Here is a 16,131-nt window from a genome sequence, read left to right as displayed (position 1 = left end):
TGTAGTTTTGTTTCTAATCCATTCAAAGCGATCATCTACCAAGATGCAGCAAGTGGACCTCTTTGTGGTTTAACTTCTGACATGAGCTGACGACAGAAATAGTGACATGGAGCAGCTTTGATCAGAAGGGTGAACTTCAAAATGTGGTGGCTGCCGTTAGCTCAAACTATAGCCTGGGACTAAGCAAATTAACCTTGCCTCTGGTTATAATGAATCCAATGGCTCTTGTGGATCATAAGCTGCTCTCCACTCTCCCTGTTATTTTTTTTGTTTGTTGTGGAGCGGGTTTCCTGCTATGCTGTATTATTTAAAAAGTAACCTTCGATCTAAAAACATGAAAAAACCCCAACAAAACAACAACCAAGAACTCCAAGCCTGTAATGGCTAAATAAAACAAGATCCAAAAAGGATGTTGACCTTTACACAAAGATAAACATCAGTTTTAAAACCTGCCATCCTGTCAATCCAGACTTTTTTAAAACAAATAATGTGACACTGCCTATGATCCCTTGCCCTGAAACTTCCCACTGTAGATGGGCCCCATATAGGAAATCTTTCATGTGAGGTGTAAGCAGAGTATTCCAGTTTGCTTTCTGATGTTTGTTTAGTCTGTATGTGTGCGTGCGTGCACATAGCAGGAAAATGTTTTTTGCCGTATATACTTGTAGCAGGGATTTGTCATCACTGTAGGCTATTTCCATCACTGTTTTTGATGGAAAACCCTGTGGAGATGTCTTGTAATGCAAATCTACAATTTGTACTACCAGAGGGCTCAACTTGGTGATGACATAGGGAACCAGGAACAGCTGTAGTCAGGAACGTGGCCAGCCTTGTACTAGGTGGCAACAGCTGCACACCCCTCCTGAACCCAGTGCCTGCAAGGGAACCTCCAGGAGAAGGTGGTGTAATTGATTAGCAGCCTCCCAGTTTGTTGCTCTGCGAACAAATGTGGCTGCAGCCCCTGCCAAGAGGATTCCAGTCCAGGAAAGCACTGGTTTAAGTACAGTTGTGACCCTTCTGTAGCTTATTCAGGTGGGACCTTTCAATCACTAGAAACACAAGCGGCACCTCTTGTAACTTGTTCTTAAAGGAGCATCTCTGATGACCAAAAATGCAGTTTGTTTACAAAGAATGCCCACTTGTTTCTAGTTACAAGGTTTTCCCAATGCAAATAATTACTCCACAATGTGATCGCTTTATATAGCCACTTCTTCATGTGTATCTTCTGCAGGCTTGGAACCTCCGATGCTCTTGATCTTTTGGACAGATGATTTTTCATGCTGCTGATAGAAATAACTATAGACTACAGACAAGCCTGCACACATGCCTGGAGCTTGCTAGTTACACTGATGCTTCCCAAGCTTTTTGGATCATGGACCATTCTTAAATACTGTTTTTTCACCAAGCACTCTTCACCCAACTGTTTAAAAGAAGCTACAGTTGCACAAATCCCCTACACTTCATGGTGTTTCAGGCAGTACAGAGAACTGAGCTGGGAGCCCAAGGTGTAGAAGTCCTGAGTCCTGGCCTTGTACTTTCATGTTCTTTTTGCGGTGTGATCTGTGTGCTGGGGTGGTGTCCTGGGTTCAGCTGTAAATGTTGTTTTTCTCCTTCTTAGTAGCTGGTGCAGTGCTATGTTTTTGACTTTAGCCTGAGAACAATATTGATAACACACTGTTGTTTTTAGTTGTTGCTAAGTAATGCTTACACTGATCAAGGACTTTTCAGTCTCTAATGCTCTGCCAGTGAGGAGGGGCACAAGAAGCCGGGAGGAAGCAGAGACAGGACACCTGACCTAAACTAGCCAAATGGGTATTCCATACAGAGCATGTCATGCCCAGTATGTATACTGGGGGGAGTTACCCAGAAGGCCCAGATCACTGCTCAGATCGGGCTGGGTATCGGTCGGCAGGTGGTGAGCAATTACACTGTGCATCACTTGTGTTTGCTTTCTTTCCCTTTTCCCCTTTTAGTTTTATATTCTTTCCCCTTGTTATTTCCCTTGTCATTATTATTATTGGTGGTGGTAGTAGTAGTAGTTTTATATTATACCTTAGTTAGTGGACTGTTCTTATCTCAACCCTTGATTCTCCTCCCCATCCCTCCTGGGGTGGGGGAAGAAGGTGGGGAGTGAGCGAGCGGTTACGTGGTTCTGAGTTACCAGCTGGGCTTAAACCACAACAGGTGGGTGCCCGGCATACTTGGTAGTTGACTCATAGGGAGTTCATGAAGCCATACTGAAAAAACCCCAGCCAGATAGCTACAAAAATCCATTGAGTGAAAAGTTAAATAATGTGCAATAGTCTGGTTGACATTAGCCTGCTGATGATGCTTTGGGGAGCCACTGTGTAATTCAACAGAAATTCTCTCTTCCACAAAGCCCAGTGGTGGACAGAAGTTGGTGTCATCGTAACGCTGTCTGTGTCAGAATTGACAGCATTTAGTAACTGCTGATGAACTTCAGAGTGGGACAGAGGAAACGGTGAGAACCAAGAAAAAAAAATGAAAATGGGAGATGTCCTTTCCTGTAAAATCCTCAAAAAAAAAACCCCACCAACAACAAAAGGTTGATATAATGCAGTTCAGTGATGTGGATATTTTAAGTTAAATGTCAAGGAGCTAGGAAACTGTGACCTGCATCAGTGAATTAATTACCTATTGTAACTGAGCTGGTTATATAGAAGCAGTCTTAGCATCTGCCTTCAGCAATGCCAGTTCAGTCTCAGACTCAGGCATATGGGGAAAATGTGGAGAACAGTGAATTGCGTTCTGCTTTTAATCATGGTGTTTCCTAAATTTGGTCATATAAAATCCATTTTGTAAGAGAAAAGGAATTTTGAAGTTTCTTTTGGGATTGCTAGAAGTTTGTTAATCTTGTAATGTGAGCCCTAATTTCCCTAAGAAGGAAAAAAAATCTATTCTGTAAATATTTCCTGTTCTTGTGACCTAAAATTCTCCTTTGTTGCTTTGTGCCATGTATCACATGGAAGGAGGCAGTCAACATTTTTTCACACAAAAACCAGCATATCTTTTAACTTTTCTTATTCTTTTGGCTGCAGATGCTCAGCAGTATCAGGGTCAATCAAGCTTTTACCTGTATGAAAACCAAACTCCTTGTCTTTTTAAGTTGTGAAAGGAGGTGATTTGTAGTTACAGCATTATGTCTGCTTGTGGTGCTCTGCTATGGGAAGGGTAGATGGCTTGAGCAAACCTCTTGGGTGAGAACAGTACACGTGTGAATTTGTAAACAACAGAAATCTGTCACCTAAAAGTGTGACAGTGTCTTCAGATTTGGCCCCCAGTCAGCGTCTGTATTGTGGCTCCTAATATGGTGAAGCACAACCTTATGAATAGGATTATTTGGCAGGGCAGAGAGAAAGTGGTGCTGCCCACTCTCCTCCACTGGGGCTGCCCTTGCTGTAGAAGCTTTTTAACTCTAAAACTAGGAGCTTGTAGGTTTCTTCTTAAAGAGCTGGGAACGGACTTGGGTGCTGAGCACTGTTTACTTTTATGTGGAGAAGCAGAAAAACAATATTTTTCCTGTGATCCACTAACTGCAATCTTCTGGCCTATGATAGCAATACTTCCACTGCTGAATGTGTGTTTAGATGCTATATTTATATTTTTATATATATATAAAAATACAGTACATAAATTTTTAAAGATATTTGCACATGATCTCTCTGTGGATTCATAGCTGATTGCCCTTAGTTTGTGGAGTCCTGTTTATACTATTTTTGGTTCTCCCTGTAGACTTAAATGCACAGAATTTAACCTGATTTTACAAGAATCTTTTCAAGAACTGTTACTCCTGATGTATTTTTTTTCAGTATGTCCTTAGGAAGGCAGAGCTGCTGCTCGTTCAGCTCTTGGTGCTTAACTGCAATTTTTGCATTAGGTGCTGATTTAATTTTGTTCTCTTTGAGAGGATCCTTTCATAATTCTGAAAGGAAAGAGTGTATGTTGGAATAAGTCCATATCCAAAATATGAGGTTTCTATCATTCCCCTGCTCATTTTGAATGGATTTGTTTAATAGTACAGATTTTTAAAAGGTAAGTAAAACATCTGGAGTTTTTCTTGGCATTTCCCTGAGTATGTGTTTGCCCTTCATGGAACGAGGGCTCACATTAGCTAACATATCCTCCAAAACACTCATACGTGGCTGCAGGCAGCCAGCCTTCCTGGTTGCTTCTGCAAAACACAATTCAGGTTCTTTTTAGCTTGTAGTCACTCCCGAATTTCTGTGCAGAAGGGCAGTGTGTTGGTATCTGTGGATAAAGAGGATCAACTCCTTCCTCTTCTTCACTGGCCTTCCTCTTCTTGCACTGGGGAAGCAACAGGGAGCCTGCTAGAGGTTTGGCAAAGCCTCTAGGTCTGTGTGGAACCACCCGAGAGATGATTACTCACAGAGTTTGTCTCTGTTCCCAGGCTGCCCTGGAGTTTGTTTCTGTTCCAGGCTGCTCTGCAGCTGTATAATGTGCTGCCAGGCAGATGGGAGAGCCATCATCTGGCTTGGTTTGGCCTGTGGGGCTCTAGGGTCAATTTAGGCTTGTGGGGCTCTAGGGTCAATTTAGGCTTGTGGGGCTCTAGGGTCAATTTAGGCTTGGTCTTACAGCTTACCTGAGGAAGGAGAGCATCACCCTACACTTTGCTACTGTAAGACTGGGGTACACGTTCCCTCTACTACTGCGCATTTCATGAAGGAATGTGAAGAAGCAGACCCCTTAAGTTACTGTGCAATCATGGGTTCTGAACTGCCAGGCACCTCTGCTGCTTGGTCTCTCTGGTATAGCTGTGGCCTCTTTCAGCTTGCATTCTCTGAAGATGCTGTTTGGGCACAGCTGAGAGGGTTGAGTGCACCAGGATCCATTCCCAGACAGCAGTTTGGACGAGGTGTCACTGAATTTGACTCCTCTGCACTAAATGATTATCCAACATTTTCTCAGTAGGGTTGTCCCTTCAGTGCAGTCTCAGGCTGTAAAAATACCACTTCAGTGGGCTTTAGCACAGCCATCACGTTATCTTTGATATTTTGAACCAACATCCTCCCCTCTGTTCCCAAATAATTATGTGTTAGGGCAGCAGGGTTACCACATGTGGCCTGGAGGAGAGTCAGAGCCAGCTGTTGTGCAGCACGGATGAGGTCTGACCAGGCAGCTTAGCTTCAGGTTCAAAGAACTGTCCTTGGCCCTCTTTCTGTAGCAGTATAGCTCTTGCCTTGGTCACAGAAAGCCATTGTTCCAAGCTCTTAAAATAGGGATAATATCTCAGTTTGCCAGTGGCACCAAGAAGCAGGGAACAGGCAGATCCTAGAGGTCAGCCTGGATGAACATGGTGGCACCTCTTACACTTAAAATCCTGAGCGTCTGCTTAACCTTGTTACCTGAAGTAAGTCTCCTGCTGATTATTTAGTATGTGTGTTGTTTTATCAGTGCATGCCTTTGCTTGCAGATGTGGTTCAGTCTTCTGGAGAACATTTTAACCTCCACAGCAAAATTTAAGTATCTGTTAGCTCAAGACTGCAACTAAACTGATTGCATCTATAAGCTGTGTGGACAGTTTTATTTTGGAATGAAAGTGCTTTATCCTGATAAACCTTAAGTCAATAAAACACCGTTTGTGCTTTTGTGAAGCCAGGGAGGAGGAAAGATTTGCATACAACACGATACTATCACTGCAGTTGTCAACTGTTTAATGGAAATTTAAATCAGGTTGCATAAATCAGTTTGTCTTAAAAATCCTTGCCTCTCTTACACTTCAAAATCAAATTCAGTTTTACTGCTGGCATCTCTCTGCTCTAGAAAATTGTGAGAGGTTGTCACTTGTTAATTTAGAGAGAAGAGTCTGTGGCTCAGACCTTTTATTTGCAGCATCTGCTGTGCTCCCTAGGACAACATCATTCCTGAAGGGCAGGTCTTTGGAATTGTGATTTTATATTTTTTTCCCTTTGTTTAAGAGAGACCTTTATTCTGTGTGTTAGCATGTTTTCAGATCTTTGAGTGGAACTGTGTCGAAGCCTAAAATAGACTCTCCTGCAGCCCTTGCACACGAATATGAAGCAAAGGCTTCCAAATCTATTATATAAACTCAGAATTTCTTTGCCTACTGTTCAGTAAAAATTGTATGAGGAAAAATAACTGTACTCAAACATCTAATTACTTATTTTGCCCCAAACAGGTTAGGTGGCGGTCCGGATGATGCCAAGGAGATTATGCAGCACAAATTCTTTGCTGGCATTGTTTGGCAAGATGTATATGAGAAAAAGGTACTTTTACAACTGCTCTCCTACAGTGCATTGTAGCTGTGGATACACTGAATGTTTCACATCTTGTTGTCCTCTCTTAAGATACAGAAGCCCTCCATGGAAGAGGTTTACAGTTGTTTTTAGGAAGGCTAAATTGTTTCATGTTTCTTAAAATACTGTAGTTGGGTTGCTTTTGAACCAAAGCTGCTTTTCCACAGTGTAGCTCAATGAGATCCTCATTTCTGTGACTAAAGAATTGCTTCCAATCAAAATTGCTTAGAAACTTAGGCAGTATATAAGCTTTTAAAATGGCTTTTCATGTGAATTCTTCTTGTCATTCCTTGCCATCAACTGATGTATCCCTTGTGAGCCCAGGAGCTAATTGTTGGTTCCTAAGAACCTGAAGGGAAACTTAGAAGCAGTAGTGAGAGATGGGCTGTTTGTTCTCCTTTGCATTTTTCCAGTCGTCAGTGATAAAATCAGACTGCATAAGCAAGTGCAGAGCAATGAGGGCTCTTACGTAAACCCGGGGGTAATTTTTTTCCCAACACCCCAGCCAGGACCAGGGTCACCTCACATTAGACCAGGTCCAGCCTGGCCTTGAACACTTCCAGGACTTGAACAGCCACAGCTTCTCTGGGCAACCTGTTCCAGTGTCTCAGCACCCTCACAATAAAGAACCTCTTCCCAATATGTGATCTGTATCTATCCTCTTTCAGTAAAGCAGTTTCCCCTTGTCCTGTTCCTACATGCCTTCGTAAAAAGCCTCTCTCCAGCTTTCTTGTTGGCCCCCTTAGGTATGGAAAGGCTGTTACAAAGTCTCCCCAAAAGCCTTCTCTTCTTCAGGCTGAACAACCCCAGCTCTCTCAGCCTGTCTCCATAGGAGAGGTGCTCCAGCCCTCTAATCATCTTCATGGCCCTTCTCTGGACTCACTCCAACTATTGTCCTCTCAAATTTGATTCTCAGCAGCCACATTTTCCATAACATTATTCAAAATGGAGTGAAGTATAATGTGGGTCTGGTGATTAAAGTCTCCCATCTACTGGTGCTACATGATCTCACTCAATCCCAGCCTTTCCTGATTTCATTCCTTCCTCCTGCAGCCCCTTGTGATACCAGATCCCATTTGATCTCTAAATACAGTTTGGTTCTCCCTCCAGTCAGTTAAAGCAGGTAAAAAACTTAGCAGAAACAGAATTTTAATTCTTTGGATTACTAATACAGTGATCTATTAGCAATGTTTGTATTCTTAAGAAAATAGAGTGTAACACCGCTGGTTCCTGTACAGTAGTGGGAGACCTGTCCAGCGCCTGTATGCAATTATAAGGAGTGTTCTGTTTCTTTCTCTGCTTTCACTTCCTCACAGGTTTGTGTGACTAAAAGGAACCGAAAAATCATAAAGTAAGTTTTTGTGCCTTGAAAGTGTAGATGGAGTTTAGACCTTCAGAGCACCCCTCGAGAGAGAGCTGCGTGCAGTCATGAGGGCAGGAGGGATTTGCAAGGACTTTATTCAGTGTAACCTAAAAAGTAAATCCAAATTACTTTTCTAAATAGGAAAGTATCTCCATTTTCACCCAGCTGAATACTTGAGGATTTGCTGCTTTTTTGCAGTTTTAGGTAAAAAGTTGATAATGGCTCAAATGTCTTAAGTGAAATTACTTGCTCTTTGATGGTAGTGCTGGTTACCTGAATGGAGGAGAAATCACATAGGCTGGAAGCAATTCATTTAGTCATAGAACTGAGAAAGCCTTCATACATTGTCCTGCAATAGCACCGACTCAGTTTGTTGCGGAAACTACCAGGAAACTCCAAATGTTACGTATTTTTGGAGAAAGCAGTGTGCTGAGACTTATTCTCACCTTGGCATATCCAGGGAGGCCAGATTCTGGGTTTGCTTCTATCCCATTAGTTTGTACATCTGAAATAGGTATGCTGTGCAAATGAAGAGATTCCAAAAAGCCTGTGAGTAATTGCTGCCTATTCTCTGGGTGGTCCAAAGAGGATCTTACAGCATTTACCTGAAGTGCAGTCTCACAGATAAAGGCTGAATTTTGTCAGCTGCCTAGAGGTGTTTGTGTGCTAAGCTTGGTTACCCACTGTCTCCAGATAATGTTGAATACATTTATGAACGTAGGCTTGGGGTAATGGGGAGAATGCTTACTTTGTAATTAAGCTTTTTGGAAACATAACTTTGCTTTGAATTATGAGTTTTGAATAACTGGGGTTGTCCCAGGAATTTAAAATATTCATTAGACTCTCCTGGAAGAGGGTTATTTGTCTCTGGTGCAAAGAAAGGTGCATTTTAATTTACAGTATTTTGCCCACCCACAAGCAAAACTTACACAATGAGATTTTAATCACGTCTCTTTTTCTGGCTTTTTTTGTCTCTTAAACCAACATAAGCCTGCGGGTATCATGCTGCTCTCCAGCAGTGGGAGGCTACAGGTGGTACCTCTCTGCTAGTTGGACTGCAGAGCTATTGCAGTGACAGCTTTTCACTAAAGCAACATCTTTGCTTGGTAGAGCCAGCATTAGAGCTTTCTGCGGCTTCCCCTCTGTTTCTAGCTTAATGTTCTGAATTTAACAGCTAGGGGTAAAAAAAGTTGTCTTGTGGGTGCATCATAATCTGTCTCAAATTGCTTTAACAGATACTGAAATAAAAGGGAAAATGATACAGGCAATGCTAGCCCATTACACGTGTTCTGACTTAGGATTGCTGCTCCGAGCCATTCTGATGTGTGTAGTTCAGGTGTGTGCTGCAGTGCCCAAGTCTAAATCACTCTGTGCTGTGCACAGCAAGCCAGAGCAAGCGGAAGCATTGTGAGTGCCAGAACCACCATTAGCTTAAAAGGACAGACAGAACTTCACACACACATGTACGCACAACTAGTCAAAGGCAAACCGGGGTTGGCTTCAAGGAATAGGCAGAAAACAGCTGTAAGGAGAAAGAAAAGAGAGCTGAAATGTGAAATAAGGAATACTCATCCTTAACAGGGTTTTTACATATAATATGTTTGTGTGACTTGATTGAGAATAATGTTATTACCATTATAATGTAAAGCATTCCCTCTCCAATAGCTTCAGGAGGAAGGCTTAGAGTAGCAGGTGATTTTGGGATATCCTCTTTCCTTTTCCATTTTAAAATCAGGGTGTTAAGACAACTTCTGAATACTTGTGTTTTTTTGACAGGAACATTTTCCAGGCTCCTCTAAGACATTTTTGGGCACAGAGGATCATTAGTAATTGAAAAAAAAAAAAAAAAGACAACAACTACATACTATAATTGTGTTTTCTTAATAATAAAATGTTTATATACCTTAATTTTTAAAGATGGATTTTAAACAGCAAACGTTGTTTTGTAGTTGGAAATACTGTTGTATGTGTAGATTACATTTCTTAAAGTTTTTACATGGAAAATGAAGGAGTTTCATTGCATTGTTGTGTGTAAGTCAGCACAACACTCTGTTGGGTGCTCTCGAAACCAATCAGAAAGATCATTCTGGTGACAGGGAGCTTGAAGCTAGTGCTTTTCTTATTTACCAACTTGCCAAGCAAATGATTCTTCAGATCTAAACAGGACGAAAGGTTAGGATGGGAAAGAACTGTTTTGTATGTTCAAGCTTTGTTGGTGTTTTCCAGGTAGTGATTTCTGTCAGGGTTGTTACTGTTTCTGTAGGAGCAGAAGTGCAAGTCTGGGGATCACTGCTTACTTCCAGCTGGAGCAATTTCCCATTTACCTTGATAAACCTTTCCCTGCAGTTCCAGATTGAAAGCTGTATACTTCCTCAATCATACTTCTAGATTGTTGCCTGGCGTGGCTCTGTGATACTAAAAAATGGCCATGCTTAACCCCAGTGGTGGGCGAACTTAAGCCCAGTGCTGAGCTATTTACGTGTCCTCTGTGGGAGGGCAAAGAACAGTGTTTACATTCTGTTTCTAGCCCACCGTGCAGCAGGGAGGTGAGTGAGGTCTGAATCCCCTGCTCCATTGCCCTCCAAAATCGTATGTGTTCCAACTCTGTGCAGCTGTATGCAGCCAGCTCTGCCACCCACTTTCCAGGTGCGCTCCTCCTCCAGCCCCAGTCAAGCAGCTCCACTCCATCTGGAGTTCTTCTTGCCAGAGCTTTCCTAGGTACACATGGATGATTTCTAGCCTGTCTGCCCAAGTGAGTGTCAAGAATAAAAACCAAACAGTGCCACTTGTGGTGTAACTGGAGGAGGATGTTCTTTGCTAAGTGTGCTTGGTTTTTTGTAAGCACTCCGGTTTTTCTAAGTTCAGAGTGGGTATCAGACTGCTTTTGTGGACCAGGCGTATCAAAGCTTATTGCCGCTCCTGCCTTGTCCTCAGTTCCCCTGGGCTGGTCAGTCGTGCAGCACAGTTGTAGTCAGAGCTGCATGGGCTCAGTAATGTAGCTGAGATTTCTTTTGTGACTGTTACGACCTTTGTGATGACATGCAAGTCTAGCTGATCAGTTTGGTATCACTGAACATCTTTATTACTCTTTTCATCCTTCTTGAGCATAATTCTGACTAGATGCAGTTGATGATAATTTCTGTGTCATTAGGTGGGAAACCAGTATATAATATTAAACATCTGTAAGGATGTTATTTATTAGGATGAAGTAACGTTAGGGTTCTAGGCTTTTCTTCCTGCAACTAAATACTAGAGTCAAAATGCCTCAAATGCCCCATAAGTAGGAAGTGAACACCTTTTTTTTACTCTGTATGGTTCCTTCTTTATGAACTGGTGTTTTTTAAACTTATTTCAGGAACATAGGAAAAGGCACTGTAGCTTGTAACTCTCTTGTCAAATTCTACCTGTTTAAAACTACTGCAAGAACCTGTAAATGTATGGTATATTTTTAATTCTTTTCACAGCTTGTACCTCCATTTAAGCCACAAGTTACATCTGAAACAGATACGAGATACTTTGATGAAGAATTTACAGCACAGATGATAACAATCACTCCTCCTGACCAAGGTAAAGTTTTCCGGAATGTTTCCCACTGTATTCTCTAGACCACCAGAAAGCATATGCTGTAATGTCACCTTGAGGTTACTCTTCAGACCGTGTGAAAAAGCATTAGTTTGAACTTGCTGGTTTTCCATACGTGCATCTGACCATGAAGTTGGTAAATTGATGTGAAACTTTCCATGTGTCTTTTCAGTTGGGAAATGAAAAACCTCTTTTAGAAGACAGTGACATTATTTGTACTGCTGTCTTTTCCAAATCTGCACATTCCCATTGGAAAACAATCCTTTTCACGAGTTTTGCACGTGTACATCTCTGCACATGCACTGTCTATGCAAGCAGTCAATTGGATATGGACCAGTGTCCATATTGAATCTAAGTACCCTTTATTATCATGGCAACTGAGCATGTTTCATGCTCTGAAATAGAAATTACTGGAAATTCAGATCACTGAGTATGGATTTAAGTAATGCAGCTCCTAGCAGTTCTGAATGCACATCCGAATAACTGTTTATGTACAACAACCAGGATCTTCTCTGATGCCCCTATTCAGTGGGATGAGATTTAAGACTTCTGTTTCTTTGTCCTTTCAAGTTACGAAAGAAAAAGACAGTGAAATTTTCAGAAATACCTTTACCATGCATTATCTTGCTCTTTGTTTCCTTAAAATAGAGAGCAGGAAGCAAATGTTGTCTCCTCTTCATTTTTCAGATGACAGCATGGATTGTGTAGATAACGAGAGAAGACCTCATTTTCCTCAGTTCTCCTATTCAGCCAGTGGAACCGCTTAATGTTTTGCAATGTTTTCCCATTCAGAAACAAAACAGACTGCATTTTGGGGACCGTACTTCAATGGACACTAGAGAACTTTCTATATTATCTGAATTACAAACTGTGTTTGTATTACGATTTAGATGAATTTGTAGGAAGCCTCACAGATCCTGTATTTAAAACGATTCTTTGATGCATTTTTTGAGAAGGAAAACAAATCCATTCTTAAAGTATTACGTCAAGGCTTTTATGCTGAATGACTATAGGTTTTTAAGAATATACACCAAAACTGTTTACTTTAGAAATAATTAAGGTATTCAACATATCAGCAACTCTGACCAGAAAATCCCCACTTTATTTATTTCATACAGTTCATTATCTAAATATAGAATCTGCACTCTGAACAATTAGATTTATATAGGAAGATATAAGACTTTAGTAGCTAGTGCAATAATATAAGCAACAAAGTGAACAAACTCTGGAGGGTTAAGGTTCAAACTCATTTTGGACAGCAGTGAAAATGTCATCCAACTCCAGAAAACCAACTTTAGGAACAGCATTAATGGCCTCAGTGAGGTAAATCAAAAAGCAAAAGTTATTTTTGTTATAACATCTGCTACAAGACATTACATATCAAACTGAATCCAGTGGAATTGCCATGTAGTACAGCTGAGTATTCCATTTTAGACAGTGCGTTTATTCCATTTGCATAGTGTTTAGGAATACTTTGTAGGATTGGCTTCTCAGATCCTAGAAAACACTTGATTTACCAATATAATATGAAATGCAACAATGCAAAATCACCCACTTTCACAACTGTATAAAAATGCTACCCAGGTCTCAGTGAGAAATCATCTTAACCAGTGAGTCAGGCAGGCAAAAGGACATTTTGGCACTGAAGTAATGACTTGTTGCCACTTTTTTTTTTTTATGAAAAGATATATGAATATATATAAACACTTAATGATTTTTTGCATCATGCCAGATCATTTCTTCTTTCTTGAGTGTGCATTAAAGGTATCAGCCGACAGTTCATGGTGCCTTCTCACTCTTGAAGATTCACTTTAACAGTGTTTCCCATGTATAAGAAACAAACTAGGTTGAAACTTCATATGTGTTTGAATAATAATGGTGTTCAAAAAGTTACTTTTTTTTGGTTTTGTTTTTCATTTTTAATCTTAGTGGAAAATTCCCCACACCCTATTTTTGTTGTATCATGTTTCTTTGTAATTTTCATAAAAGCAGTCTTACTCTGCCTCTGCTGTGAATGAATTTATTCCATTGTAGGTTGCGTTCTCTTAACTTACCTTTTCTTTTTCATTCTCTTGCGTGTATAAAAATGATGACATGTACTGCAGTTAACTAGCATTTAATTTTTTTACCTGAAAGGGAGTATGTTATGAAACCCTTCGCTTCCCCTTTCTATCAGAAACTGCTATGTTTGCACAGAGAGCCCATTACCTTGACTCCTTTTTTTTTAGTAACATTCAACTCTAGTATTTTTACTCATGATTCCCTCCAAATACTTAAATAAAAATTGCTTTAACAAGTTAGGTTCTTATTTCTTGTGGTAGGAGCCTTCTGAATCTGTAGAAATGCAAGAACTGCTCCAGTTTCTTGAGTTTGATGTGCCTGTCACCGAGGGATTTTTTGGAGGGATTCAGGCTTTTCTGCCCCTCCTCCGTTGTTTCATCTCTGTGCTGATCATTATGCAAAGATAACTTTGGAAATTGTTTGTTAAAAGAAGTACAGCCTGTACCAGAAGTAGTTTTGTCTTGAGGTGAATGAGGACAGGCCTCATTTTGCTGCCCCCTGATGCCAGTGAGATTGTGTTACTCAGGCCCTATCTTCAAAGTATTTCTATTCCAGTCTTTTGGGCCAGTGTACAATATATAATACTGTGCTTCCTTTCTAGGGACTAGTATGAATTGATTCTAGGAGGTAGTTATACAAGGCTGGAATGTCTTTTTTCGAACAAGGATACAGAGAAGGATAAAAAAGCACCCAAGAACAACTGCAGTGTGCTTCAAACTAAGCACAGATGTTGCAACATTATTAAACCATTAAACATCCAAAACATTTTTTTGGTTCAGGGAATATGCTGTAATTCCAAGTACAATTTACTGCACATTTATGCCAGGAAGGTGAAAGAAGGGATCTGTGTCTCTGTATGATGCTGAACAGCCTGTCCCATTCTGCAGGTCTGACCTCCTAACTGCACTGCTTCATTTGCTTCCAAGCCTTCATCTGACTTTCCAGCCAGCCCAGGGATGAAGTCCAAAGAGCTCTTCTTCAGATCTACATGCCCTGACAAGTTCTGAACTAAGACACTTCATGCATCCAAATATAGGCAACATGAGTGAGCAAAGGTTACCATTAATCTGCTCCAGGAAAATCTGGTCTTTCAAACGCGGGAAGAGACATAGATCGGATTGTTCTGTTCAGACTGATTATGTCTCAGAACAGTGTTTTTCTGCCAGTTGTTGCTAATGGATTTTTAATTCCCACATATAAAATGGAACTTCACAAAAAAAATGCAGCTGTCAAGAAGTCTGGGAATCGTAGTATTGACAGCAAGAGAGCTGTAAGGGCACACCTGAATGCAGGGTCTTCAGGTCTTCTGGATATTTTCCCCCATTTTGCCTGTAACTGTTCAAAAGGCTCTGCCTGTTGTCTATAATTGAATGATTACTGGTGTTACAGCTCCTACCTGCAGGCATAAAACTTGTTCTTTAGATTTGGCACAGAAACGTTAATCCAAAAGTCAGTGACCTGAGTGGTGTTCACTTCAGATTGTTTTTTGTACCATATATGCTGCTTAAATCTTTCAGCTTCTTCAGCTCCTTTATTTGAAAACCCAAAACCTTTCTAACTATCTGTAGAGCCAAAACCTCCTCATTCTTTCTTTTGGCACTGAAAAATGTCACCTTGCTCTGGCATTTGAACATTGCAGCAAAGATGGTGTTCACTGTGAGGTGTCCCTGCCCATGGCAGGGGGGTTGGAACTAGATGATCTTAAGGTCCTTTCCAACCCTAACTATTCTATGATTCTATTCTATGATTCTGTGGTGCGGCCCAAGTGTAGAACACTGGTAGTACACATATGGTGCAGCCCAGGAACTTGGTTGTAAGCTTGGACTGAGAGAAAAATAGGAAAAAAAAGAAAAAGCCACCTTTGCAAGAGCAAATAAATACAAAGAGTTCTCCATGTGCCTCTGACTTCAGTCAGAAGATGAGGTCAGCTAAGCACTGGCTGAAACAGGCATACGCTGCTGCTTGTGCTGTATGGCGTTAAGAGACATTGGCAGAAGGCAGGTAATTCTGCAAATTCCATTTTACATTCTGTCTGTTACTGAAACATCTAGTACAATCCCATTAGGATATGGCAGGCTGTTCTCCCTACCATGGATTATAGCATTCCTAACTGCACAAACTTGACCTCTCACCTCCCACAATAAACTGTTCTTTCTTCGTTTTACCCTCTGTGGCATCACCCCTCAGGCAGGTGACCTCCATGTGCTCTCCAGCTGCTATACTGCTCTCATGCAGGCCTTGAAAATCTCAGCTGCTGTTTGTATTCTTTCCCAGTTTTCCTCTGAGAAACAAATGACAGTAGTTTCTGGAGGTTTGAGGGCAACATCTTCCTGTGATTGTTTGATTTAGATGATCTTTGCTTCAAGTGGGGTCAATTTTTGTCTGCTACTTTGATTGCTTATGTGCATTTAAATGCTCAGTATGAGAGCACTGTATTCTTCATACTCCTACTTGTTTGTGTTTTTTTTAAATCTTTGTCAGAGAAGATACCCTTTGCTTTTTAGAGCACCTATGCTAATTCAGATTTTTATTTCCAGGAACAGGATTTAGGATAGTGGTCCCAACTGGAGGTCACAGCCGGTATTGGGAATGCAAACTCCAAGGAGATGGAGTTGCGGAAAAGAAGCCCACACACGTAAAGCACCTGTGGGAGTTGCGTGGGTTTCTGCCTGAGAACTTTGGGAAATGATAATTCAGGAGGAAGGTTTGATTTATTTCGCTGTATCTAAAAGCTTCAGAGGTGAAAGCGCATTCAAAGAAATGGGTGAATGTAAAAGGACCTTGTTTCTTTGGTGTTGCAAATTTGTGTGTTTGTCTTCCACATTGGCT

At 41.0% G+C, this 16,131-nt stretch overlaps 1 protein-coding gene and 1 long non-coding RNA gene across 4 annotated transcripts in view; one reads left to right on the top strand and one right to left on the bottom strand.

The window, feature by feature from the left end:
- The window catches only part of AKT1 (AKT serine/threonine kinase 1), a 76,483-nt gene extending 63,240 nt beyond the window's left edge, over positions 1 to 13,243 (top strand). For all 3 annotated transcript variants that reach the window (XM_061464152.1, XM_061464150.1, XM_061464151.1), the window contains exons 12-14: positions 6,179 to 6,266; positions 11,124 to 11,226; positions 11,929 to 13,243. In XM_061464152.1, coding sequence (XP_061320136.1) covers positions 6,179 to 6,266; positions 11,124 to 11,226; positions 11,929 to 12,008 — 271 coding nt within the window. In that variant the 3' untranslated portion in view covers positions 12,009 to 13,243. The remainder of the gene's footprint in view (positions 1 to 6,178; positions 6,267 to 11,123; positions 11,227 to 11,928) is intronic.
- A 1,318-nt stretch (positions 13,244 to 14,561) lies between these two features.
- Positions 14,562 to 15,429, bottom strand: LOC133274648 (uncharacterized). The gene is made up of 2 exons (XR_009745201.1): positions 15,079 to 15,429; positions 14,562 to 14,969 (listed from the first exon to the last, which is right to left on the bottom strand). It is a non-coding gene; the product is annotated as an uncharacterized LOC133274648 (long non-coding RNA).
- Between the last annotated feature and the right edge of the window lie 702 nt (positions 15,430 to 16,131).

The sequence above is a fragment of the Pezoporus flaviventris genome, unplaced genomic scaffold, assembly GCF_033815535.1.
Source record: "Pezoporus flaviventris isolate CSIRO_AGI_PZ_B2104156 unplaced genomic scaffold, CSIRO_AGI_Pfla_v1 ptg000036l, whole genome shotgun sequence".
NCBI classification, from domain to species: Eukaryota; Metazoa; Chordata; class Aves; order Psittaciformes; family Psittacidae; genus Pezoporus; species Pezoporus flaviventris.
Note: the sequence above shows the minus strand (reverse complement) of the source record. Positions and strands in the feature narration are given on the sequence as shown.